Genomic DNA, 25,582 nt, shown 5'->3' on the forward strand with positions numbered 1-25,582 from the left:
AATATCGCTTTGAAAGCGTAGGGAGAACTGGTGTTAACGCACGCACGCGCGCGCGCGCGCGCACGCACACACACGCACACACACACACACACACACACCAGCGCCAGTAACGCGAGAATAGAAACGAGAGTAGCCAATCTAAGCTTTACTTGCAAATCTACGTTTACCCCGTCGTTGACACAAGAACGTCGTATCTGCATATAACGCGGCCAGAAGATTGATTCGTGTATGATCGCGCTGGGGGCACTGACGAGAAATTGTCAAGTTCTTACTTGAGATAATGCAAGCACGATAATGGTAAACTGTTGAAATTGCGCCGTTCAGCCTGCTTGTAGGTTGCCATACGATTAAATGATTTTACGTTTTATTCGAATCTCAGATGCGGCTACTGTTTCACTCTCCATTATCAAGAAACGCGGTAGCGGCTCGACGCCAAGTATTAAAAGGAAAAACTGCAGCGCAAAAAAAAAGCCAGCGCGAGCCCTGCCGTTACTCTTATATACGCGAATATGCCGGTTTTATGACGTCACAGAATTTTCAAACGGCTCTCACAAACAAACCATTTTATGAAAGAACCTGAAAATTGGTAATGATTTTTTTTTCAATTTTTCCCTTTCCATTGGTCTTTGTTGCAAGTAAATCCATCCAGTCGATCCGAGATATGTAACGTTAGTGATTTAAAATCCATCATTTCGGGAACTTTAATTTCTTAGAGACAGACGAGCGTAAGTTAAGTATGTTTACATTTGGACTTACGTCCTTTGTACGATTTCTTACGTTTTGTCACACGCTACGTCACGCCCTACGCTGAACGCGGCTACCCTCTTTCCTTGTGCGTCGCCGAGCGAGAGAGACAGAGAATGTGCACACAACGGGGGCCAAGTTTGCATGTATGCCATGCATGCCAAGTTTGTGTGTAATATTGACAATGAATTTGTGCAGTACATCGCATAGATACAATGCATGCACTTGTACACGTATTTGCGCTTTTCTTTATAAAAGGTTCTTGTATCATATTGTGTAAAATGTTTTAACTTTATAACCTGAGCTAGCATAAAAGCAGATGATAATTTCTTAATAATTGCAGAATCACTCTAGAAGCCTTTGTTGCTCTGTGACGCTTGTTGGAAAATTTTCCTGAAGAAGTGAGTGATTAGGGCTAAAAGTGTACACGAATGAATTCCACAAGAACCTTAATTCATTCACTGTACTTGACTACGTTACAAAATGATCTCTTTTTTTTTTTTATTTCCAAAATTCTGAATTCCTACAGGAAAGTTAATTCATTCCATATGTTACAATAGATTTCATATTTTTTCATAGTTAATAATTTTTTCATATATTTTTATTGACAATGCAAAAATAGAAAATAATTTTAAACTACAGTCGCGACCTTTTAATACTTGGCGTGCCTTTTTTACTTTTTGAAGTTTACGAGTATATACGCATCTGCCGGAGAAAAGTATTTCTACATAAACCATCGCCGCCCTGTTTTCGATTATGTCAATCTTGAAAATGTGCCACAGAAGCGTTCCTGCTTCATTCGTTTCCTCTCAGAGTTGTATATAATGTGAGGCACATAGAATGTCGTAAACTAGGAATGCCGTAAACGTCGCAATTCCTGTCTACACGAAAGAATATAATCAACGAAAAGGGCAAATTGATGAGAGACTCACACGCGAGCATTGGTTTTGACAGTAAATCACGCAATAGGAAATGAAAGGCTATAAAACAAATAAATACGAATGAAGAAGCTCTCCTCGCGGGGAGTAGCAAGCAGCAGCAGCAGATTCGTGTGATACGAGCACCAACTTCGTGAAATAGCATCATCAGCTTGGCGCAAATCCGCAACTCTCCGAACCGACCTGAAAGTTGATTGGAAATTGTACGGCAATGTTATTCCCTCCATAAAATTCTTCATGTCAAATCAAATCACAACGTTTATGGAGTTGAAAAGGATTGCAATTCGTTTATAATTAGTCCGAGAATTGTAAATTCACTTTGTAAGTTTTTTATTAATTGAAATTTTGTAACATCCCCAACTTGATAATAGAGAAGCTTCATACGCAAACATATACTCGGATGGGCAATGAGAAAAGCAGCCCCCTTTTGGCTGTGCTTTTCATTAAGATCTTCATTCCGTCGTTTTTTTTTGTTATATCTCCGAAGAGTCTTTTGTAACGCTTCTCGTCAGCGTTGACAAGAGAATAAGAACAAGGCAAGCGAGGAATGAAGATATGACTCGGAAAAACTGAACGATGGGCAACGTAGCACAGCGGTGCGATAATGGTTTTTGTTGGTTGCTTGGTTCAATTCTCCACTGATGCCTAACGGCGCGCTTCTGCCGGAAATGGACTCTACCGTCGCGTCTCGTTATCGCTCGCGATAGACTCTCACTTGACTCTGTCTCTCTTTCTGCTGGCTGCGTTTCTCTCTTTTACATACGCACACACACATACAAATATATATTTAGCTGTATATTTTCTGTGCCTTACTCCGGACGTTGTGTCGGTGGTGGTGGAAGTATTAGTACACACCGCAACGATACGATAACGATGTATCGATCTCACGCGAGCAAAGAGAAAATGCATTTCCCTTAAAGTCTGAGAAACACGAACGCCAAGTAAATTGTTTGGCAAATGACGCTGTAGCCGCGGAGTCCTTTCTTCTGAGCGGTGTTTCCTCGCAATGCATGAATAAGAATTTTCAAATTCTATCGTTCGAATAATGTGAAAAATGAGTTCAAATGTATTTAATCGTGCAACCAAATTTTGTCCTGGAACGGTTTCGGAAAACCTCTCGTCAATCAATTAAATAATGAAATTTGGTGTGCCGTGTGTAGGGCGAAAGTTTGCGAAAATGTCATTACGTCTTTGCAGATTTTGATTTATTGATGTATAGGTGTAATGAAAGTAACGTCGATATTTTTATGCACAATTCAATGTGAATCAGTTATAAAAAGAAATTGACGCACCGTACGTATTGCCACTCATCTGGCGTTGCGCACGCACACATCAAAATCGGTCGAAAATGCTTTTTCAAAGCGTAGCTTTGCCTACTCTGTTTTTTCTTCTGTTTCAGAGGCATTTCGAAGGAAAACTTTCTATAGGGGAGTATGGGGCAAAGTGGCCCACTTAAGGAATTTAACAAGTTTTGTCGGGTAGCACATGGTCATTTACTTATTTTTATGTCCCCAAACTGATTCCACCTCCTTATTGCTCGAATTTTGAAAAAAAAAATTGGGGCAAAATGGCCACCCCCTGAAATGCGATGAAAATCGATAATTGTCACTTCTTGTTAAATAGACGTTGGAATTGACTGTTCCCGCATGGAACATTGAAGGCCGCGATAAACCGAAAAGAAACGAGGCATAGTAGGTACTCTCCTTCGATGGGATGAAAAAAGAATTAATCGGAATACTTCGATAAATTTTGCCATTACCAGTGGCAAAAGCCCGTTCTTATCGGGCAAATCGTGGGAAAACCGCCATTATCATGAGTCCGTCGTATCGCGCAAATCGAGTCAGTAAAAAAAAAGAGATCATCAAAAAAGAAAAATTCTTGTCTGCGGGGGACGTTGCTTGTATTTTCTGCGATCAACTTTATTCGTATTCCTCCAAAGACTGAATTCGCTGTGAAATATGCCTAAAATGGGCGCACACCTTGTGTGCAGGTGTTGATGAAGATGAAGTCCATTATAAGTGCGATTTTTGTCAATCAAAATAAAATAGACATTTATCAGTAATTTGCAAAATGACTCTCACCCTCTGCCTCAAATAGCTATCAATTTCTCAAAAAACATAGAATTCTCACTGATCCTGTGCCCCGCCAGAAATCGGAATTGCGTGAATGGCTACTTTGCCCCAGAATTCAAAAATGCCCCAAAAAAGTGGGTGGCCACTTTGCCCCATGTTCCCCTATACTTGTTATTACTCATAAAATCTGATTAGACAAATCAATATAATTACTGAATATTCTGGCCTCATCAACGCGATGTATGAAAAGTGTTCTTTACCAATAACTTTATCATCGATCTGTTCGTATCGTGTGACTGGAATATTAATCATCATAAAATGACGCTGATTTTGAACGAATACTGCATTCCGTCACAGTACGAGTTTTTCAAAGTTTGTGATTGATTTGCCGTACGTGCCAAACCAGCAGCGATCGATACAATCGATGAACACCGACAAGAGGAAATGATACTGATAAACAAGAAAAAGTATGTTGGACCGAAGATATTTTCCAATAATTTATCTCAAATACAAATGTTTGCATATTTATTCCAGAAATATTGAAATCGATAGTTTTTGATGTTGCAAGTCGAAAATTGGATCGAGAAATTGAGTCGATAATTACCGCGATAGGAAATAAACACTGTATCTTGGCAATGTCTACTTCAACTCTGAACAATTTGAGGGATTTTAAATGCGATTACCTATACTGAAAATAAGATGAAATATATGGGACGTTGGAAGTATGATGGAATATCTCGTATACGCATTTACGAGATTGTTTGATAGTGGACGAGCTCTAGTCACATATCCGCGTTTTCTCCTTCGCTCATTTTGCGTAGTGACCGTGTCAAACGCATGCTCGTTTTCAAGTCACAAGTTTCATTATTTACTGATTTGGATTTACGCTCTCGTTATCCGTTAACGCAATCTCGTTTCTTCTTGAGAATTAAATGAAAACATTACAACTAGGTTTGTGTTTATTGTACTTCGCGATTCAAACGTTTTTCATTATTTCAGTTTTTCCTAGCGGTCCGTTATTCGGGCACTGGAATGCAATTGAACACATTTTAAAGCGAGTTTGGAAAACAACGTGAACATCTTAGCAATAATTTCCATTCTTGTGGAAATCCGAACGAACCTCATGTCGGTTTTTATTCAACCAAACTTCCGATACGCGATTTCCATGATCCCCGTTCCATTGATATTACAAAATAAACAGCTTACATATACTCGTCAAAGTTACGATGATATTTACACATCGAAGCGATAAATATATTGATTCGTACTTGTGTATCCGTTTATGCATGTTGGATGATTCCATAGCAAAACGTTACGATCGAATTGCCAAGTGTCAAATACTACAAATCATATACTTGGAGAGAGTGGATCGCAATAATGGGCAAGCAAACATCACGGTTCCCATCGCTGGAGCACAATATGAGGAGCCCAGTCGGTATATTAATTACCGTGCAATTAAATTGTATTAAATTGTGCACAGTTCCATGTCAACGTGGATTTTCTTTATTGCATTTATTATATAACTAATGAACGATCCAAAAATTATGAAAAAACCGAGGGCGTTTGTATGCTGCTCGCATAATAAGATGATGATGTGTGTTCATATGGAACAATGATTATTTATTATCATCAGTTTGAATCTGATTCGTAATTTTTATGTCTATGAAACGGCAAGTATTCCAATAAACATGAGCATCCAGAGCTATGTTTAGAATGATATACAATAGATTAATGGAACTAACGGGTCATTTTATTGATGTGGGACGGAATTAGCTCCTTGTATGAAACGGGTTTTTCGGGTTGAAATTTGATCGTTTACTTACTTTTTGTGCGTTCGTCGTGTGTTTAATTTCGCTTTGGCCTGCTGTTCCATGTGAAGTGCAAAATTGTGGCGGAATGATAATGTCATGGAAATGTATTTAATTGAATACAGTGGAGTTGGTATGACATGGATTACGATGAGTATTAATGGAGAGGGCAAAGGTTTTTTTTTTGAGTCGCAGCATGGCTCATTCGTAATGAACCCGAGCCTGAGCTCATTATCAACGTGAGAGAGGCCATTGCATTTCATCCTTATTAAAGAGCGAGTTCCATTTTAATTGAGACTTGGTTCTCGTGGCGTGACGTTGCGAACTTAATGAAAATGGGTGGGCGTTAGTGCGTTTTATCTGTCCGTTTTTCTCTCTTTTTTTTGTGCCACCATCTGTCCCACGCTCATCGCACCTCATACATACGCACAATCACAAAATGCCTCACTCCTTCCCTTTCCGTATTTCTCGCTTTGTCGCATGAGTTTTATTTGCCATACGCGATATACACAAGAGCGTCTTTTTCCCACAAACGTCATGTGACTAAAGATATTTGTTCCCTCGAATCGGCCGGAAACCAACCTCGGAAATGAACCATTTATACATGGCGTGCATCTGAATATTAAGTGGTAATCGGATGCACGTTCGGGCACGTTATCGTTCCCCTATTTTCTTTTAATTGGTATAATATTCGCTTCTCTTCGGTCATCATCATATGGGAAAAAAAATTTTCGCTCTGTTTCACTCGTCACTTGAGAAATTTTGTGCAAACTTGTACGATTTTCGGAGTTGTGCCGCTCGTTGTATATTATACAGTGGATTTTCACATTCACTGGCCGACCGGCGTTTCCGCGATTGACCTATGGATTACGTCTGATTGATGGCCGAGCTGACGAGACAAAAAGATATGAGGAAAGCCTCTGCGACAGCAAAAACGTCATCAATCATCATAACGCCGCTGTATCCAGGCACAGTCCGCATGCGCTTGGTTAAAGCTTCCCCTATCTCGTTAAAGTTGTAATTAGCCTCGAATATTTTGCAATCATATTGATTGAGAGTCTCGAGACTCACTTGAGTCCTTATTACAATTGATGTTTTTGTCTCATCACTACTGTTGACACATCAGAGACCTGTACTACAGCATTAAGTCTGGCTTAATTTTTTGATAAGATTCGTTAAATTACTTTAAAAGAATAAATAGCGCAGCCTCGAGCTGAGAAAGCTCAAGTTATTTTCGGCTTTGTTATTAGCAGAGTATACTTCAATTTAAGTGTCCGACACACCAGTTCCGTGGCTGTTGTTATTCAGAGCAATGTGCTTTTACAGCATCATTGCCATAATCTTCGAGTGATTACGATTTATGTACAATCTTTCGTGCCGCGTTCTCATAATCACCGTGGATCGGTGATTTCATCAAAGCTTTAGCCGATCTTTATCTTTAAATACGGATTTCTTTATTTTACGAGACGATTGGGACTTTCGTTAGCCTTCACTAATATTTGTTTCGATTCCGTAAACATCGTCAAAAAATCAAGCAGTTTCAAGCAATTTTTCTTCAATTTTTGTAGTTTTTTTTTTTTCAATAAACCAAACACATAAGAGTGATCCACGAAGCACTTTATCGGCCGGATCTTTCGTTATTCGAGAACGCGAATGTATCTTCATATATCAAATTTAGACAGATTTTACAATGCTGAAAGAATATGGAAAGCGCGCGTTTTTTGTAACCATGTTCACAAACTTGTAGAGGGTGTTACTTGGGGAAAGAGCAAAAGCTCAGAGAAGCTCCAGTCTCAGCTGTCTCCGACGATCTATGTTTTCCGACGGCTAAATCTTCTTCCGTTGTTCTACAGGCTCTAGTTGTCTCATACCGGAGGTACCTAACACCCGTTACACCTCAATATAGATGAACAATGTACATTTATTGGCGAGTGTATGGGTGTGATCTGGCATATACACGACTGTTGTACACAGTTTTGTCATTCACGAAGACTCGAAATCCCGGAGAACTTGGATGTTTCGAAATCTACCATGTGTATACTGTCTGCTATCTACGCCATTAAGCTTTATGGTTGTACGAAAGCTCGATCGATTCGACACGTCACATAAACACCAAGCTCCTCCTACCGAACCGCTTCGATTGCTCTCTTTACCAATTCCAACTATTTGACCGAACCGTACTTATTGCTGCTGCTTCGAATTCATCAACAATTCACTTTTGTTTGTTGTTGGCCTTTTTTTTCCATATTGCATATCTTATGAAAATTTGTTCCTTGAACAACCGGAGACAGACGCATTCAACTCTGGAATTCCGATAATGATGGCTCTCTTTTTGAGTTAAGTCGCATTGAAAGATGCTTGAGTCAGTGATGAATGAAATGTTGTTGCTCGAAAAGCGGAGGAAATATTGCCGGATTTAGGTTTTTGAATTTTATTAAATATCGATGAGTGAGAGGTTAATTTTTTTCTTTTTTTTTTGTAAATACGTAAACAACAATGATTCGTTAATAATGCGGCAGCTTTTGGAAACCTCATTTAAGTAAAGTTTTTCGAATTTTCACAGTTCACAATAAATTCAATCAGGATTCACACGGGTATCGAGAGAATTCTATGTTGATCTCAGATATTCACCTTGTCTTGATGCTTTCATGGACGTCTCGAGTAATGTAATCGCTTGGCGGTATACGCGTGTAAGCAGAACGCTTCTGCTTGAACATTGTGTGTAAATGTTCGAGGTTCCTCTTGTCTTGCTGGCCTATTCACAATCAGTATCGATCTCTTTATTCAACTATCCTGGCAGTGTTGCTGATTTCCCGTACGAGATTCTGTTCATTAGCATTAACTGTTCCATGGAATTTCGGAAAGTATATCAAACCCGAACGAAACCACCGCCTTTGATTCACCATATTTCAATAATGAACATCCAGAAATAGTGTCACAGGTACCGATTATTGCAGCAGATTTTGTCCAACTAATCGCTTACGTCGAATCGATGAGCCACAACGAAAATGTACAGCAACAAATTGTGATGCTTGCCTATTTCTAACTCTCATGTCTACCGTACGTGCGTATATGCTCCGCTGTCACTCCTACTTATATATATATATATATACTATATTTCTAACACGCTTTTATTTCATTGCTCCGCTGGCGGAACGAAACACGAGCCCCAGCAATTATCGTCCATCGACCTTTATACTACGTTGCGATACAACTGAGCGCAGCTTTTCCGACTGACGTTTTCGACATACAAATACTATTATATAGAGTCTATCAAGCGCTCTGGTACATGGATGCAGGGAGAGAGAGAGAGAGAGAGAGAGAGAGAGAGAGGGATGAGAGAATAGTTCCGTCAGTTTACGGGGAACTAATTAAAGCGTATTCCCCGGGCAGTACAGTTGCAGTGTGGCCGGCCTACTGCACTGAGGAACATCAAAGTCGTAACACTATTTAAATAGTATCATAAATATATCTGACTATTATCTATATATAAAAAGCTAATACTCATCCATGAGCCCTATACGTTGGAACCAGTGATCTTTCATGATAGGAAATATGAAAAATCAAAAAGACTTGACGAAAGAGGCGAAGATGAACCGTTTGAAAAGGCCAGACATGAAGACTGCTGCTAAACCCACGGTATTACCGCTATATGAGGTCTTGTTACATTTGCTCTTGATGAGTGATATAAAACGCATTGCTTTTGGTGCAAATACCGGAGCTTAGAGACCGTTGAGAAAGGTTGTTGGGAGGCAGCAAAGTTGCCGGAACAAGAGTTCGTCAGCAGAGGACCCTTTTCATTTTCCCTTTAGTTGCAACGTGTTGGTATTGCCTGTCGTCAAGAGTTGAACAGCATCGTAACTATTTGCGCTGAATTGACCACGGTTTTTGGAAAGGAGATGGAGAACGTGTGTCAGGATGTGGTGAGGTCAGGAAGTTCCGGTTGTTCATTGAACGAAAATCAGGGGAAAGGAATTTCGGGGTGTCGCGGACGACGAGGTTCACGATTGGAAGAGTTACCGCATCGTTGCAATATTTCTGCAGGATCGTGTTGCAGCGAAATATGTCGTACTTTCTCACTTTTATTTTTTCAGCAAACCAAGCTCTAGGCGAAAGAAGAAATGAAAGAGAGAGGGGGGGGGGGATAGAGAGGAGAGAGTACGCGACCACCCGACTAGAAACTCGCGTAAATAAAAGCGAAGCTCTTGCGATAGGGGTGCATGGCCGCAGTAGTGTGGTCGGTGGCTGCTGGAAGCTTAAGGGGTTTTATTTAGTAGGACCAGGCCCCAAAAATTGAACGAATACAGTAGAAAGATGAGCGACCCAGACGAGCTTTGGTTATCTACAACGAACTATCTCTGTTTACCCTCTGTGTACCCATCTCGCTGCCAACAAACGAGATGAAGTACGATGCTATTGCATAGTATGCTACTAGTCACGCTTCGCTTATGTATTAAGCGACTTGATGGAATTTAAGCCGGAAGAAGAGCGAGATCCGCTTGATTCCTATTTCCATATCGTCGTTGTATTTTGCCTTCCTTCCTCCCTTCTCCCTCTTAGCATTTCTCAAATATCGTTCAGTCTCTCCTAGTGTTAAATGACTTTACTGACCGCATACTCGTTCTATAACTCGTTTCGCTATCATAAGATTCTTGGCTCACTATACGGTATTCAATGAATGTAGTACATGAACAATAAGTGGGGTGCTTTGGTCAGAAGTTGAATATCATTTTACAGGATGCTTCGTATAGGGCAGTGGTTCTTAAACGGGATTCCCGTACGCATTTGACATTTCGTAACTTCGTTGTTCCATTCATTTGTTATTCAGCACCCCAACAAATCAATTTTCTATTCAGGTTATTGGGATCTGACAAAATTCGTGAGACATCTGGTGTTGAATTTTCCAACTATAACCAGGGCGCATTGCTCATTGATACATATTAATTAACATTAGTGTTTTTGCGCAAAATTAAACAAAAATGGGAGTAGGTGTGTTTACACCTCGCGAATAATCGAAAAAAATAAAATAGAAAAAGAAAAAAAATGGAAAAAAAAGAAAAAAGAAGTTTTAATGACTAGGAATTGAACCGGACCATCGACAAATATCACTTTTTGTTAAAACTACCATTATTTATCCTAAATATTTATAACTAGTGCTATATTTATACGGTGAGCCTATACCATACACGGGCTTAACCTATGCGATTGCACCCTCATCTGTGCCATTTTAATTTGAGGCCACGCCTCCATGTCAGATCCCAATACATAATTTTTCACTACAAAATGTTTATTGCTTCTCTGGGTTTTTTCAGATTGAGAGCTTTTTTCGGCACTTACATACCCTTAAGCCATGCTTTAGTGTTACGATAATTAATAATTATAAAATCGTAGTAAAACAGAAATGGTTGGAATAGTTTTTGGTGGATATAACCGGAGATAAAGTTTTTCAGTATAATTATGCAGGAAGATATAACTCGTCAGGGTGAGTGGTAGGTAAATGTTCGGAGCTATTTTGGAATACAACAGTCGGTGAAATATTGTTAGGGAAGTATACTATTTGCTGGTTCCACATTTCCAGCACGTCGATTCGCGACTATTTTTATAAACACGAGCACGGACGTTACCCGAGGACCGGGTCTCGTATTTTCTTTGAAAATATAAAACTATTCCGAGTCAGGTCAGCGTGTGTCAGAAAATAACGTACGAAATAACATACGGGTTAAGCTCAGTTAAGGTGATGGAGCAATCGCTACCTCGCCACCGTGAGTACGAGAGAGATAGCTGCAAGTTTCGAAATTGAATATATTCGACACGGTTTGATCAATAAAAAAAAGCCCCTGTCAGCGTATTTTTGCCATCTTTCCGCGTCCGCTGACAGAGCCTTTTTTTGATTAGTCAAACGACAGCGGAGAATTTTCATTTCGAAAATTCGAGGTGTGAGGTTAGTCGACTGATCCATGCTCTTAAAATTAAATTTCGATTCGAATCGACTTGAACCCGAGCATAACCTCGAAGAACATCGCGACGCAGCGCGACCGACTGGTGAGACGCGTCACTGCTGGTCGGTGGCGGCCGTACTATACAAAGGCCCGAAACAAGCGGCGGAGCGCGATATTAGCGGCGCCGCGTATTAAAAACACGAACTAATACATTTTTTTCTTTTGATAATTAAAATTCAACGCGATTTCGTAAAGTTATGTAACTAGGCTCAAAAGACGCGGAAAATTATAACGAATCAAAGAAAAATAATAAAAAGATTATTCCTTTTAGAAAATTTGTGTCAATTCAAATAAAACAAGACGCGTATTTACGACGCATGCGCGGGCAGAGCGTTCATGGGCCGTAGGACGCGTACGTGACTTTTAGCTATTATAATTGTTCAAATGATATTAAACTAAATAACAATGCAGAATGAAAGCGGTAATTAATTAATAATGAATCAAATTAAAGCTTTTGCTATTGGATATCGCATAAAGCTGAAAAACATAAAAAGCGGATTTCGGCGCATCGGGCAAAATCACGATCGGCCAATGGAAAGTCGCGAATCATGGTAGTGAGCCAATAGCGAGGCCCGTTACAAAAAGATGCGCAGAACCGGTCCGAAAACTGAAAATTCAACGTTCGATAATTTTATGGTGGGGAAACGGGTATAAGAAGCGCTGCGCGACTCATTCGAGAGGCAGTCCTTCCTCAAAATTCTGACTCGGAACAAAAAGGCTGACCTCAAACATTCTTCCTGATTTTAGCAAGCAATCTAATCTGTCCTAATTTTCCTGGATGCCTGGATTCTCGGAGCGATTCGGCGACGTCTCGATCCCATAATCCAGGGTCCACACCTAACCTCTAACATTTCCAAGCTTTCCGTTGCACGGAGTTCTCGGAGTGATTCGGCGACGTCTCGATCCCATAACACGTGGACGGCAAGTTACCTTTAACCTTCCAAATGCTCAGGCTCTCGGAGAGATTCGGCGACGTTTTGATCCCATAGCCTGGGGTTTGTTCCTTAACTTAACCTATTTTTTTTTTTTATTCTTCTTTTGCTTGCTATAATCAAGGATGATTTTTCTTGTAGATAATTTGAATTTTTGTAAATTTTTTCTGTAAATGATTTTTCTTTAAATTTAAATTTGTTGCAACTGAGACCGAGTTAGACTTTTCTTATTTTTGTAAATTTTGTAAATTCCGTAACATCATCGATAATTCAAGAGGTCGCGGTACGAATTTGAAATTATATCGCTTCAAATTAATAATAATAATAATCATCGTAATTTTTTTTGTATAAAATCGAAAACACTTTTGGATTATTGAAACTTTTTTCTTTTTTATTTTGAAAATAAGCGAAAAACGCGTAAATTAAAAATTGTTTTAATGAGACCATGGCCACTATTTAAAAATCTGCAGAAAAATTTGATTTTTTTACACAGCATAGAAAAATGTTCGAAAATGACGGTAAAAAAAATTGAGGGGAGGTTACCGAACATTTAAGCGAGAAAATAAGTATTAAAAATTGGACATCGTAGTGGCAGTAAATGAATCGTGATTTTTCAATCAAATTTAAGGGATCGTAAATGCTGGAAAAAAAAAAATTAAATCTATACGTATTCGTTGAACATTTATCTTGTTAATGGCGTTATAAAAATATCAGGTCACCGAAACTTTAAGAATGAAATCATAAATTAACTACGATTATCGCTCACGATGAGTCGTTGAATACTAGGTTCGGTACGACATCGGCAACACCGCTCTATCAGCTGTTTATATATATATGTATATCGACGTATATCGTGTTTAGTTGTGACGTGCTTACATTAGTGTATCGGTACTGTACAGGCGTGTATACTTTCTCGGTATAATTAATAGAAAAATGTTTTTTGTTCATATTTATACAAATATTGTGATAACAAAAATATTTGTAATCACAAATAATGACGTAACCTCAAATTCAAATAAATTGTTGGTTATGTGTATCAAGTCATATGTGAGTGACAAGCCGTCAGTTTACCGTTGGCAAGGTAGATATATCTCTCCACCAACAACAAAGTTGCCAAATCAAAAAGTTAACTAGTCAAATTTTTACTAATAATGATATTTTTTTTATATAATTGATAATTACAACGGACTAATTGATTAGTTATGTTAATTTTTAAATCTATAAATTTTGAGAGAATATAATAGCACCAATCCCTTATCAAGACAAAAAATTCAGTTGTTCAACGCTCGTGTGGTGGGCATGATCTCATTAATTCGAAACGGCGAGTGAAACAAAATTTCTCACAATCGGCGAGCGCGATTGCGAACATGTCACGACAACAAATCAAAAACGAATTTATCCTGTAAAATCGATCAAAATTGAATAAACCGGAATTGTTGAATTTTTCAAAATCGAAATTCCGCGTTCTCACGTTTCTTTCATACCTGCTCCTTTTCTTTAAGGTAACTCGAACCGATGGCGTTCAGGCCTAAGGTCGGCAAGAGCGTTTCATTACAGTCCAGAACGGACGAACGTGGCTAAGGTTTGTAATGTTTCAAGAGTCACAGAGACAGAAGATAATAGAAGTACACAAAAAGAAGATGAAAGAAAAAAAAATGATTTATTCTTGATATAGTGAAAATTGTTCGTTATTATTAATTTACGAAAAATAGCATATGAACATTATAACTCTCTCGCGCTTACACTCACTTCGAAACTCTCCCGCACACCCATACAAATAATGAGATCGAATACGCAGAAAAATACAAATATAAAGATATAAATACGCCGGTAGATAATGCGTTGCTCCTGACGATCCAGACGAGACAAATTGGAATCGGAGTAGAGAGAGAGAGATCGATGACCGCCCTGGCGTAGCGAGGCGATAATTTTTCTCTTGCGATGTAACGTTCGTAGCGAGGCGAGAATTTCCCTTTCTTGCGATGTAACGTTCGATCTTATTATATTTGTCCTTCTTTCGGGATTTCTCAAGACCCAGGTTGAGGTCCTACTGATCTGCTCTCGGGACTCGGCTCTCTCCTTAACGCCAGAAATGAGGTGCCGGCCTCCCCACTTCTCTCATAAGGAATAATCTCGAACTCTCGACGATTTCGGCTGATAACGAGCAGATCCCGGTAGCTTGACCAACCCGCCAAGTTTAAAATATAAAGGCTCGCTTACAGGTTAATGGTTATTTATTTTCGCTGACACCAACCTACACAAAGTGTAGGATTTTTCAAATGTAATGGATATTTAATATTAATGGATATTTAGTTTGATGATTTGGTTTGATCTGAATGAAATTGAAATAATTGAATAATTAAGGGAATAGCAGAAATCCTGTAATAAGTGAAATGTGAAATGATCGAAATAATTGAAGAGATGATTCAGGAATGCCTGTGGTCCCGTACGGGCCCCGGGAAGCAGGTAATTGGGTCGCTTAAGTAACAAATAACAGGAAATTAGATTTATTGATAAGATATGAAAAATGGAGGGTTCGACGAGAACAGAAATATATGCGAAAAGAAAAGATACAAAAAGATTTACAATTGGAATGAATTGAGGTACAATTTTGAAGATGAAAACAACAGTGGATTAACGTTTACGCCAACTTACTCTCTCACGCGAACGGGAATAATCCTCCCGTTCCACTCCGCACACAATAACCGCGTCTTTAAAATAGACGGTGCCGTTTAATCACGTTTGTTAATGGAAGTTAGACTTACGGGATCTCTATGCGGTTTCACCTAATTTTCTTAGGAATTACTATACTGCCACGAGTTGCTATCTTACGGAGTTATTCCGAGTGTCGATTAAGAATCAAACGGAACTGATGTACAAAAATCCTTGCCGCGGCGACGAGAGCTCGAAAGTGATCGTCGTGACGGGGTTTTCAGTGTATCTCAGCACTTTAGTCTTTAAGTTACGACTTTAGTCATTTCCACGAGCAACCTTAGAGGTCGCGATTAGGCGATGCCAAATCGGCGGATTCCAAGTGGCTTCTTCGATTTGCGATGGCACGAGGCATCGCGTAGTGACCAAATCAAGAGCGTTCTAGCAGTTTTAATAAGAGAAATATATTAATCGTTGAGAGAAAGAGTCATCAAGTCTCGCGTTTAAGGAGTTTCGGTACAGGCGATACAATGTTGCCATGCTAAACCATGCTAAAAACATAAAAAATTTCAAAAAGTTTAGAATTTTATAAAATTTGGTGAACATATTCTTTAGTGCCAAATTTGACTATACAAATTTTTTAAGATTTTTCTTCTACACAGTTATCGAGTAATTGATCACTAAAGTTCACGTGTATAAGCATAGCGTTTCCATATATATAAGTATACATTCCGGGCATAAGGAATCTGCTTTAATGCGTAATTACTCGATAACTAGACAGAAGAAAATTTTGAAAAAATTTGTGTTTTCGCACTTGATGTTGAAGAACGTTATCACCAAATTTGATCAATTTCTTAATATTTAGACTTCTGTACCGAAACTCCTTAATGATAACCAAATGCGGGATGAGACAGACAATCGTTTGAATTTCGAAAAACGATATGAAATGTATTGTGGGATTGGAATAACAAATATTGTTTATGACCATGGCATTGCACTTTATTTGTTAGACATTAAGTGTAATTGAAAGCTATTGGACATAGTGGTACGAAGGCCTAAAAATAGAAAACAAATGGGAACGAGGAAGGCATAATCACATTGTAAAGTTTGAAAAACAAAAAATAAAAAGTCCGATGGTAAATGAGAATGAGATATTTTACAGGCCGCAAGCACCGCGACTGTTCCCGACACGTTTACGAGCCTGCTGCCGCCGACGTTCTGCCAGCTATCTCGTTCATTCTTTTTCAGAATATTTATCGAAATTTACCGAATTTTTAGTCTCTCCCGTCTGATACATTAATTTTTTGTTCTCTTAAATTGTGCAGAAAACGGGGCTCTATGGGAGTCGATAAAAGACTCGAAAAAAGACCTCGACCGTGTTTTTACTGTGAGTAGGTAGGTATTATTTCTATGTAGTTTCAAAAAATTGAAAAAACAAAGGCAATTTTTTTGCAATGTACACGAAATGCGCAACGTTCTCGTTAATTTCTAAACGTATCTGGAGTCGTGATGGAATTCACGGTTCCGGAATGTGAGCATAGCTCTCAAGAGTCTGAAATGACAAAGTCAACAAAGACTGATGCAACAATGAAATTTCTTCGATCCGGAGATTGGGTTCGTTCGTTTCGGGGGCGACGACTGGCTCAGTTGTTCGATCGATCCTTTCTTTACACACGCATACACATTCTGGTATCAAAGCTTTTGAATTACTCTCAGGCCGCAAAGTTTGCAGGTTCATTTGGCAATGGAAGAGCGAAGGCGGCGGGGGCGCGCGCGGGTATACATGTCACTCGTTCCCGTTAGGTAAATCGATCTTGTCCCCTGCGAGTCTCCGGCAACGAACGGAGGAGGATGTATTCCAATCACTTTTGAAATGTGACATACAGTGGCACTGGAAACCATCAGATTCAAGTGCGAGTCGTCAAAGGGTATATGCTTCTCCATTTTCTGGTGGAGTCCTTTCTCTTCATTCCATTTCACCCCCGTTCGCTGTTCTCACATTCGCGTAATAGGTATGACGCTGTTATACAGAGTACGTATAAAGCGCGGCAAAATAGACAACAAAAAATGACATTGCTCGGTGTTGGGTATAGGACGTCCGAAGCGTCATATGGGTCATGCATGCGCGCAAAGCTCCATTTTCAAAGCATCTCCGAGTGGGTCACCCAGCATTTGAAAAAGAGATGGCGAAGTAGCGCGAGACATGATTTGTGACCCGGTCCTTTGTTCCTTCGTTTCTTCGTATGAACATACGAGTTACATTTTTGTAAGTGAAAAATGCCTGATGAGCAGAATGGAAGGGGAGCAGGGAGTGTTTCAGTTTATTCCCAGGTCGTATCTCTTCAGTTTCTAATTGCAGCCTTATTTACTGCAACTTATTGCTTGTAATTGCGATAAAATTAATTATACTTTGGTAGATTTCGAAGCACTCTGGGAAACCCGAATAGTTTCCGTTGCCACGATGCTCCTTTCGAGTGCGGATTATTCGCGTTCTAGAGCGAAGAAAGCCTATGAAGAATCTGCTGCGATTCTCGCAACACGATGTGTTTTATCGGGGCATTAATTGATTTTCACAGCAGTATACTCAAAATTCTCATAATTTAACTAGAATCGGAATTACCTGGCGCAGCATTATAATTTCGAGGTTTACACTTGTGTGAGTAGCAACAGCAGTGTTGATGCATTTCGAAGACCATCGGAGTTTAGTTTGTTCCATCCAAGTAGATTTTTTGCTTCACGATGATCTTCTGTAGTATTGTTGCGAGCAAAAATTCTTAATTGGCCAATTTATTTAATTTATTTAAGCGATTTATATTTTGTTGGGCGTTGTCGCGATGAAGCAGGGTATAGAGTGACCCATGAAAGAGGAGCACAATAAGATAAGATTGTAATCGACGACTGCACTTTAATGAACCACACGTCGAACAATCGCGAGCGAACGTCCATCTTTTGTCTGTATCTTAAGATAAAGCAATGTACAGGAATAACTCGAGTCAAAATAAAACGAAAATAAAAGGAAAGACTTGAGCCAGAAGAAACTTTTCTACCACCGTTTTTTTCTCTTCTTTCGACGGGGGCTACCTGTATTTTCTCTCTAAACTATTAAATCGAATCAACCATAAGGTTAGAGGTAACGTGCTTCTGTTTGACTTTGCTTTGACGAAGATGGCAAAACAAGGACTGATTCGTCGCCGTTGCCACAGCGTATCTATATAAGTACACCAGAACAGAACGAAGCAAGAGGCAGCAGTACTACGCGGCATGCCGTGGAAATACCTCGACCCTATTGCATTGCGTCAGGCCCAATGATATCGGTGATTCAGCGCACGAAGAGAATCCCTCTCTCCCGTTTGTCCAGGTCAACGTATATATATACGTATATTTATAGAACTCGTATTTACACCATGTGTAAAACATTGGGCAATTGAAGGTAGGTTCGAGTTCATCATCGCTACGCATCAGTGACGCAGTTGAAAATACACGAGTCCGCAATGCGTACCTACGCCCTCTGCAGATCTCTGTGCAAATTACCGAAAAAGTCAACACTGCGTAGCGTGAAATAACACCAGCGGCAACGCGTTGCAAAAATTGAAAATTGTGTCAGCACTCTCCATTCGTTGTGAATACTCCTAATGCGGTATATCGTGAGATCAACCACGTCGACGAGTGGTTAGCTGCAGGGTTTTTAGCTGGGCTTGTGACGTTGCAGATACAAAGGAACATTGAATTTATATAGTCAGGATGTTAGTATTTTATGATGTCTCGATCGTGTCTCAAACGTTGATTATGCGATAATCGAATCAATTTTTTAGTATCCTATACGTGCGAGTATATACGTCATTTTTTTTTACAATAAAATGTGAAATAAATAAATAAAACGATTTTATTTAAATCTTTATCGTGTTGTTACAGTATCCGAAATTCGAGAGAAATATATGAAAATTTTGTCGACGAGGATGAGTTGAGGACTGGGCTATGAAGCTGATAACCATACCGGCCTTACTGGCCGCGGTAGTCGTTAATCTTCTCCAGCCAAACGTTAATGCCAACATACCAGGTAAGTTATATCACGCGCATGATGTTTGATGATATTATATACACCCTTACATGAGCTTTACCCGCAAAATCATGTTTTTATTTGAATTATGCTCAGTGGTAAAGGACAAAAGGTTTGAAAAGGTCGTTCAATTAGTGCTGGAAAACCTTTGTCTCTTGGAGAAAAACTGCGTGTTCATCTTCATCGGCACGAGGCAAGATCGATGAAGAAGATGTTTTTAGTATTTTTTATTTCTGCTAATCGGATAGGATAAAAAAAAATTTTCTCGCAAGTATTCTTCCGTCCAATCGTTCAAAAGTTATGGTGGAAATGGATTTCAGTGACTTCTTTGTTGCAATTTTTTATACAATTTTTGAGATTGCTTTCATCCATGTTGATCGACCAAATAATTATTTTATTTTATAGTATGAAGGAGTAAAGGGGGCATACATGTACGGAGATGTGAGCTTTTTCAATCATGATCCTTAAAGCGACGTATCGGAAGTTTCAAATATTGCCGTCACCATATGAGAATAAAAAGAATGAAGTGAGATGATATGCGCGAATGCGTGAGTAGCACCGTGCAGTGAAGTACAGCGAAGCTATTATTGAGTGAACGGTACTTTCGAGATTTATTATTACAAAATGTCAAAAAAAACATAGTGTATACGTTCCTCTCGCTGCATTTCGAGCGAACGATATTAAAGTCTGAGCCCCGCTTCTTTCGTTTTTTTTCCTCTTAACCTTGGTAGCTTCGATATAAGATTTTTTTTCATTTTGTAATCTGAATGAGGAATACCGGTGGCGAAAAGAAACTCCCGCTGTGTATCCAATTTATTTTCGAATATTTTACTTTATTCACGGACGGGCTCATATCAATTCTAGCCCTGCAACAACAAAAAAAATTCTCACAAATCTCAATTCGTTCAATCACTTTCAGAGTCGCGAGATAGTATCATTTGGATTTATTGTTGAGAATGATATTTCTTTCGTGTCCTGCTCCAGTGGCTCTCGAAATGGTCACTCTAATGGAGGGAATCGCCGCTATACATGATTTTCCGTTTCTTTACATTCCCCCATTGGCAAGATCAACCTTGAAGCTTTTCCCTCGAGCTTTGTACTCGTGATCTCGCCTCTCTTCGTGGATATCCTCGGCGAGCTCGTCCGCGTTTAATCTTTCTCCGTCTGAATTTTACCTTGGTAAGAGAGGAGCCGGCCTTGTGCTCTTTTTTTCTATCTTCGCTCAACTTGATTCTCCATCTCCGTAACCCAAGTCTCGGCTGCAGTCTTGTCTTTTTCTTTCGTTCTCCTGCACACATCCATCCGTGCACTGTCACCTCCACGGACTCCTTCAGTCTCCACTTCGCCAAGTTCTGAGGAAGTGGAAAGAGCGCCGGGAGTTTCTGCCGCTGCAAAATTGGTCCTCCATCCTTGAGACTTGAGACGTGCCCACTCGTACACATGAACACACACCATCTGTATTATCTCAGAGAAGAAATTTCATGAACGGGGGGACGACTGACGAATTTCACCTTGGATTATACTGTCCTCGACCGGACGACCATGCCGGCGGCAAAGATACGATTAATCGAAGATGATCATTTTCAGCATATATACGGAGATAATCATTTCGAGTTATATTAAGGAGATATTTCCCATTTACTTCAGACTTCTTCAGTTACCTGCAAGACGCTTACGCTTCGATTCATTTTCCACACTGAGAAAAAATCTTCTCTTTTTTTTCTTTTGCACTCGAGCGAGCTTCCGGCCGGCTTGAACATTCGGTGCCACGAATCTCTGACTTCTTTTGTCCCTCGGGAGTGGAGAGGGCATCCCAGAGAATCACACGGGAAGGACGAATACCACTCCATATCCGCATTATCGAAAAACTAATAGAAAAAAATAGGTTCCTCGACGTAGCTATGATACAAATGTGTGTGTGCGCGCGCGCGTCCTTCCACTCGGGTAATTCCGATCACAGTTCTATTTCCGAGATATCAAAATTGCTTTTTATTTGCAAGGGTCTCATGAACGTTTGATAATTCGATGACTCAGCTTTCTAGTTATCTCCGTTTTGTTACGCTACCTTTCATTGCTTATTAATCATCACGGTTTCTGGTATAATTTAATTCAATGGTTCGCTCGTCATTCGCAGATAACTCGCCTGCTATCGACACACACACACACATATATATATAAATGTAATCGCGCATTGATAATGTGTTTTGTCCAAAATCAACTGCGCTGTTTTTATTTATTTCAGTTTGTAAAAACTCATGTTTTGAATTAAAAGTTCCGAGAAGGGTGAATATTGTCCCGAGGTGAAAATGGCTTTTTCTTGGTTTAACCTCCGGTAAAAGTATTTTTAGTAATAGCAATGTTATGGAACAATCAGTGGCTCGTATGCCTAATATGCAGTTTCTATGTATACAACGGAGTCAGTTTAATGGGCAAAGGATAGACGGTCCAAGAGACGCTTTCATCGTACGCCGTACACAAGGATTGTTTTCATTGGGCGTGTGTGTGCGCGCGCGCACGTGTGTCTGTGAACACGTGTGTATTGTGATTGTGTTTTCAGTGGCTTCTCAGAGTCTTGAAAGGCCACATGCACGAACAATATATATATATATATGTATGTATATGTATGAAAGTGCAAGCACAGTTCCTGCCACGGGCATAAATGTGTTTCTACATCGCTGCTTTCTAAACTGCTGTATGTACTTTGATGAAGTGGCAACTGTTAGCGCCGAGCTTTGTACATAGACAGGGAAACTTGCACCTTCGATACATATATCCTGAAACCTTCGGACCTTCTAACCCCCCCGCAACCCTCCAACCTTCCGCAACCATCACCGTCGGTTATTATGACTGGGGTAAAGCCAGGTTTCCGCGTGCGCGCATGTCCGCACCCTTATGCATGCCAACTTTCCTTGCGTACGTGTTTAGCTATGCGCGCGCAGTGTATGTTACATGTGTGCGTGGATTCTCATATACTCATAAGGAAGTTCCGACGTCAACGATACTACGTGTATACTTATGGTCCGGGGCTTTCTCATCATCTGCATATGCACCACCAGGCGGGTCGAGTCGTTTTGTCTGGTATGAACCGTGCCGTGCATGCACCCCACCCTCTTGAAATTTAAATGTGCTTTTTTTACCCCGACACTTGTGATGCTCTTAATTATTTCACTAGAGTTTACATAGCTGCGTGAGCTATTTCGAGGGCGAGGCAAGGTTATTTCATTCAAGAAAAATAAATGTCCCTGTTGTTTTTATGTACAATGTCATCATTCCGGCGATTAGTCGAGTCGCATTTCGATAACCTCGTTTACGAACTCAAATTATGCTGAGATAAAAATTGTTGTTAGTTACCGATTTGATTTGAATTTACTCTTAATTAACTCATCCGAATGTGTTGGAATCCTTTCTCTCTTCCTCTTAGCTTCCACCCAATCGTAAAGAGTTTGTTTGGTGTTTTTTAACTTTGGGCTATCGACCATCTTCACTAAAATTCATCCGAGAGACCGAAAAGGACATTGTCTCCTTTCGGTCTTTGACACCGGGTGGTCACCATTGTATTCAGTGTACAATTGACGAAAGGACAAAAAAAATCGAATTCGGTCTACTCGAGTACGACGTGCTCACCGCGATAAAACGTAAACCGATGACAAAACGCTGAGCGAGAATAGTTTGCAGTCCGTACTAGCGAGTTCGCGAGTGTTATATTGGTCGGCAATCGAAATAGCTTCTCCCTCGTGATTTCCCCACTTCTTTACGCCTGTAACTCAAACTGCGCGCTCGATCGAAAATACTTTCGTCTCGACACTCACCCGGTAAATTCGTCCTTATTTGTGGAACAAACGAATCCCTGGGATATGAATCATAATCGCGCTCGAGCGAAAATCCCGCCAATGACACGAGTCCTCGTTCCTCCCTCTTCTTCTTTGCTTCTGCACTCGAAAGAGTTTTAACCGACGAGTACAGAATTACCGGTATATATCGAGCGGAAAACAATAATGAATGTATGATTCGGAGAATCGCTGATTCATATGTATTGCTCTTGAGCATCGAAAAATCCCTCAGGTTCGGGTGCATATACGTTTACTTAAAAAAAATCTTACTTTTTTATTTTTTCATCTCCATTTCTTCTTCTCATAATAATATTTTTTTTGCACCCTCATCACTGTCATCACACCTGTGGAGCATGAATTTTTCAAACATTTTCATTCTCAATGCGCACAAGACAATTTATCTGAAATTCTAGAACTCTTCCATGCATTTTGTCATTGTCATTTTTTTAACCCTTATATTTGGCAATTTCATATGAGCAGCGATACTTGTAATACGTATCCGTTCTCATGATATACAGAAATACTCGCTCTGAGACGTCCGGCGAATTGAATAACGAATGACTCATCAAAAATCGATGCGTTCGATTATTACAATCAGAAATAAGCAGTACAGAGTGGTTAACCAGAATCTGTGTGGCTGGCCCACCTTGTACATGTTTCGACTTGTTCCGCTGGAGTATATACTTATACTTTCAGAGTCGACGAGTTTGGTTAGTTGGCGGAGAGAAGCTCTACCGGAGCATCTCTTATAGGGAGTGGCGGGTGTGCCAGGCTCTGATAAGAGCGGGTGGTACACCGTCGAGTGAACAGTCCGGAGACTCTTGGAGTTTCACGGGCTATGCTAGTGAGAAAGTTTGCTTTTCCACGTGTAGCAATGCCTTTCACGGAGCTATTTCACCGAAACTCTCAAGCTACTTTCTCTGTTGCATTGGCTTTATAGTATACTCGCTTGCCGATACACCATCGAGCACACCTTTATGTCTATGGATCAAAAGTCACACGTACACCGAAGCTTCCTCATAATAACTCAATAGCTATGTGCGTTGCAGGATCTTTATCTTAGCGAAAGGGTTAGTTAAAGCCTTTCATGAATATTGCTGTGCTACACAGTAGTGGAATAATTCTTAACCACGATATCATTGGAACTGTCCGACGTTTGATAGTTCTGTGCGACTTTTGGCATTTTTAGACATGAATTCATTACTAGTGGCAAGAAATCGTTCTGTTAGTTGTATTCAAATTTTATGTTATCGAAATGATCATCCGAGACCTTAGGAAACTTCAAATTTGGTGCTATCCAATGGCTAAATTGCTCTGATACGAGATTACCTTCGAAACGGTTGTTGTTTTACTGAACGTATTATTTTCGGTGCACTCGATGTTGAGGTTCCCCTTCTCCGCCCCCCAATAAAACGATCATTGAACTTTGTAATTGTTAATCAAGTTCCTCGATTGTTGTTCTGGTAACCACATCCCCTGCTTTTGATAAATGCAAAAACACAGAGAGATCAATGGAACTACATAGACATAAACTTGGTCGTGCCATTTCATAACAAGATAATCTTTCTTTTACAGGTGGCAAGCCGTTCTCTGGTCTCGAGGATCTGCCCAAGTCATTATGGCATGAACTCAGCTCACCCTTCACCGAAGTAAGTTTTTGCTGATTTTTATAAGTATTATATCAGTGTAACTTGCTAGCTGTCTTATAATTCAAATGAAAAAGTCATTCGACGCCGCACTGTCTTACGGGGGCTGTTGAATATTCCTTTGTCATATCGAAATATATTGCATAATGATTTTGTCTTGTTTCTCGGTTATATCAGACCTATCAGGAGGAGAGTGTTTCAACGGAGAATGGCGCGACTCCGGAACCTTTGCCCTTCTTCGCAGATCCCGATAGCAACATTACTGTTCAACTCGGTGCTGATGTGCATTTAAATTGTCGAGTAGAGAATCTTCAAGGGCGTACGGTGAGTCTATTGTTTTCATATTCAAAATATATGGATATAATAATGTTTGAAAGAAAGATAAAGTGTCCGAATACTTACAACGTATAAAAACTGAATAAAACATTGAGCTCGCAATCAGTGTTATATTTTAAGCAATTGATACATCGAATTTGTCGAATAGACTTGATCTGTTAGGGTCGAAATTGCGGATGCACTGACCTCTGAATGAACTCGCCCTTTCAGGTGTGGATAGTACATTCAAACGATATAATGCATGTTGACCGGCGAAAAGTGTTACGTTACGTAGTAACCGTCTGATCTTGATTGCTCTATAGAGTCTGTTAAAACTTTGCTATTGCCTGCGGCTGGCACGATATCACCGATGCGCATCGCTCTGATAGAAATCAGCCCTTTCGGTTTCGGTGCATGGTTTTTTAAGCCGTGCAAACTTGAGGACGTTTGTAAAAAAAAAAACTTCGGGCTTCCTCTTTCAGGTTGATTGCTTGGACTTGCGTGACTTTATTTTTCTTATCTAACTTATTGTTGGCTTAAATGGTGTTGATCCGGGCGTACGCATCCCGAGTTACAGTGGTAGGGACAA

General features: G+C 39.9%; 1 protein-coding gene across 1 annotated transcript in view; it reads left to right on the forward strand.

Annotated features, from left to right (window-relative positions):
• LOC122412070 (protein amalgam-like) overlaps positions 1–25,582 on the forward strand; it is a 248,795-nt gene that overhangs the window by 61,576 nt on the left and 161,637 nt on the right. The window contains exons 3-5 of the mRNA XM_043421347.1: positions 19,058–19,202; positions 24,608–24,681; positions 24,856–25,002. Coding sequence (XP_043277282.1) covers positions 19,121–19,202; positions 24,608–24,681; positions 24,856–25,002 — 303 coding nt within the window. The 5' untranslated portion in view covers positions 19,058–19,120. The remainder of the gene's footprint in view (positions 1–19,057; positions 19,203–24,607; positions 24,682–24,855; positions 25,003–25,582) is intronic.

Source organism: Venturia canescens, chromosome 6 (assembly GCF_019457755.1).
Source record: "Venturia canescens isolate UGA chromosome 6, ASM1945775v1, whole genome shotgun sequence".
Lineage (NCBI taxonomy): Eukaryota > Metazoa > Arthropoda > Insecta > Hymenoptera > Ichneumonidae > Venturia > Venturia canescens.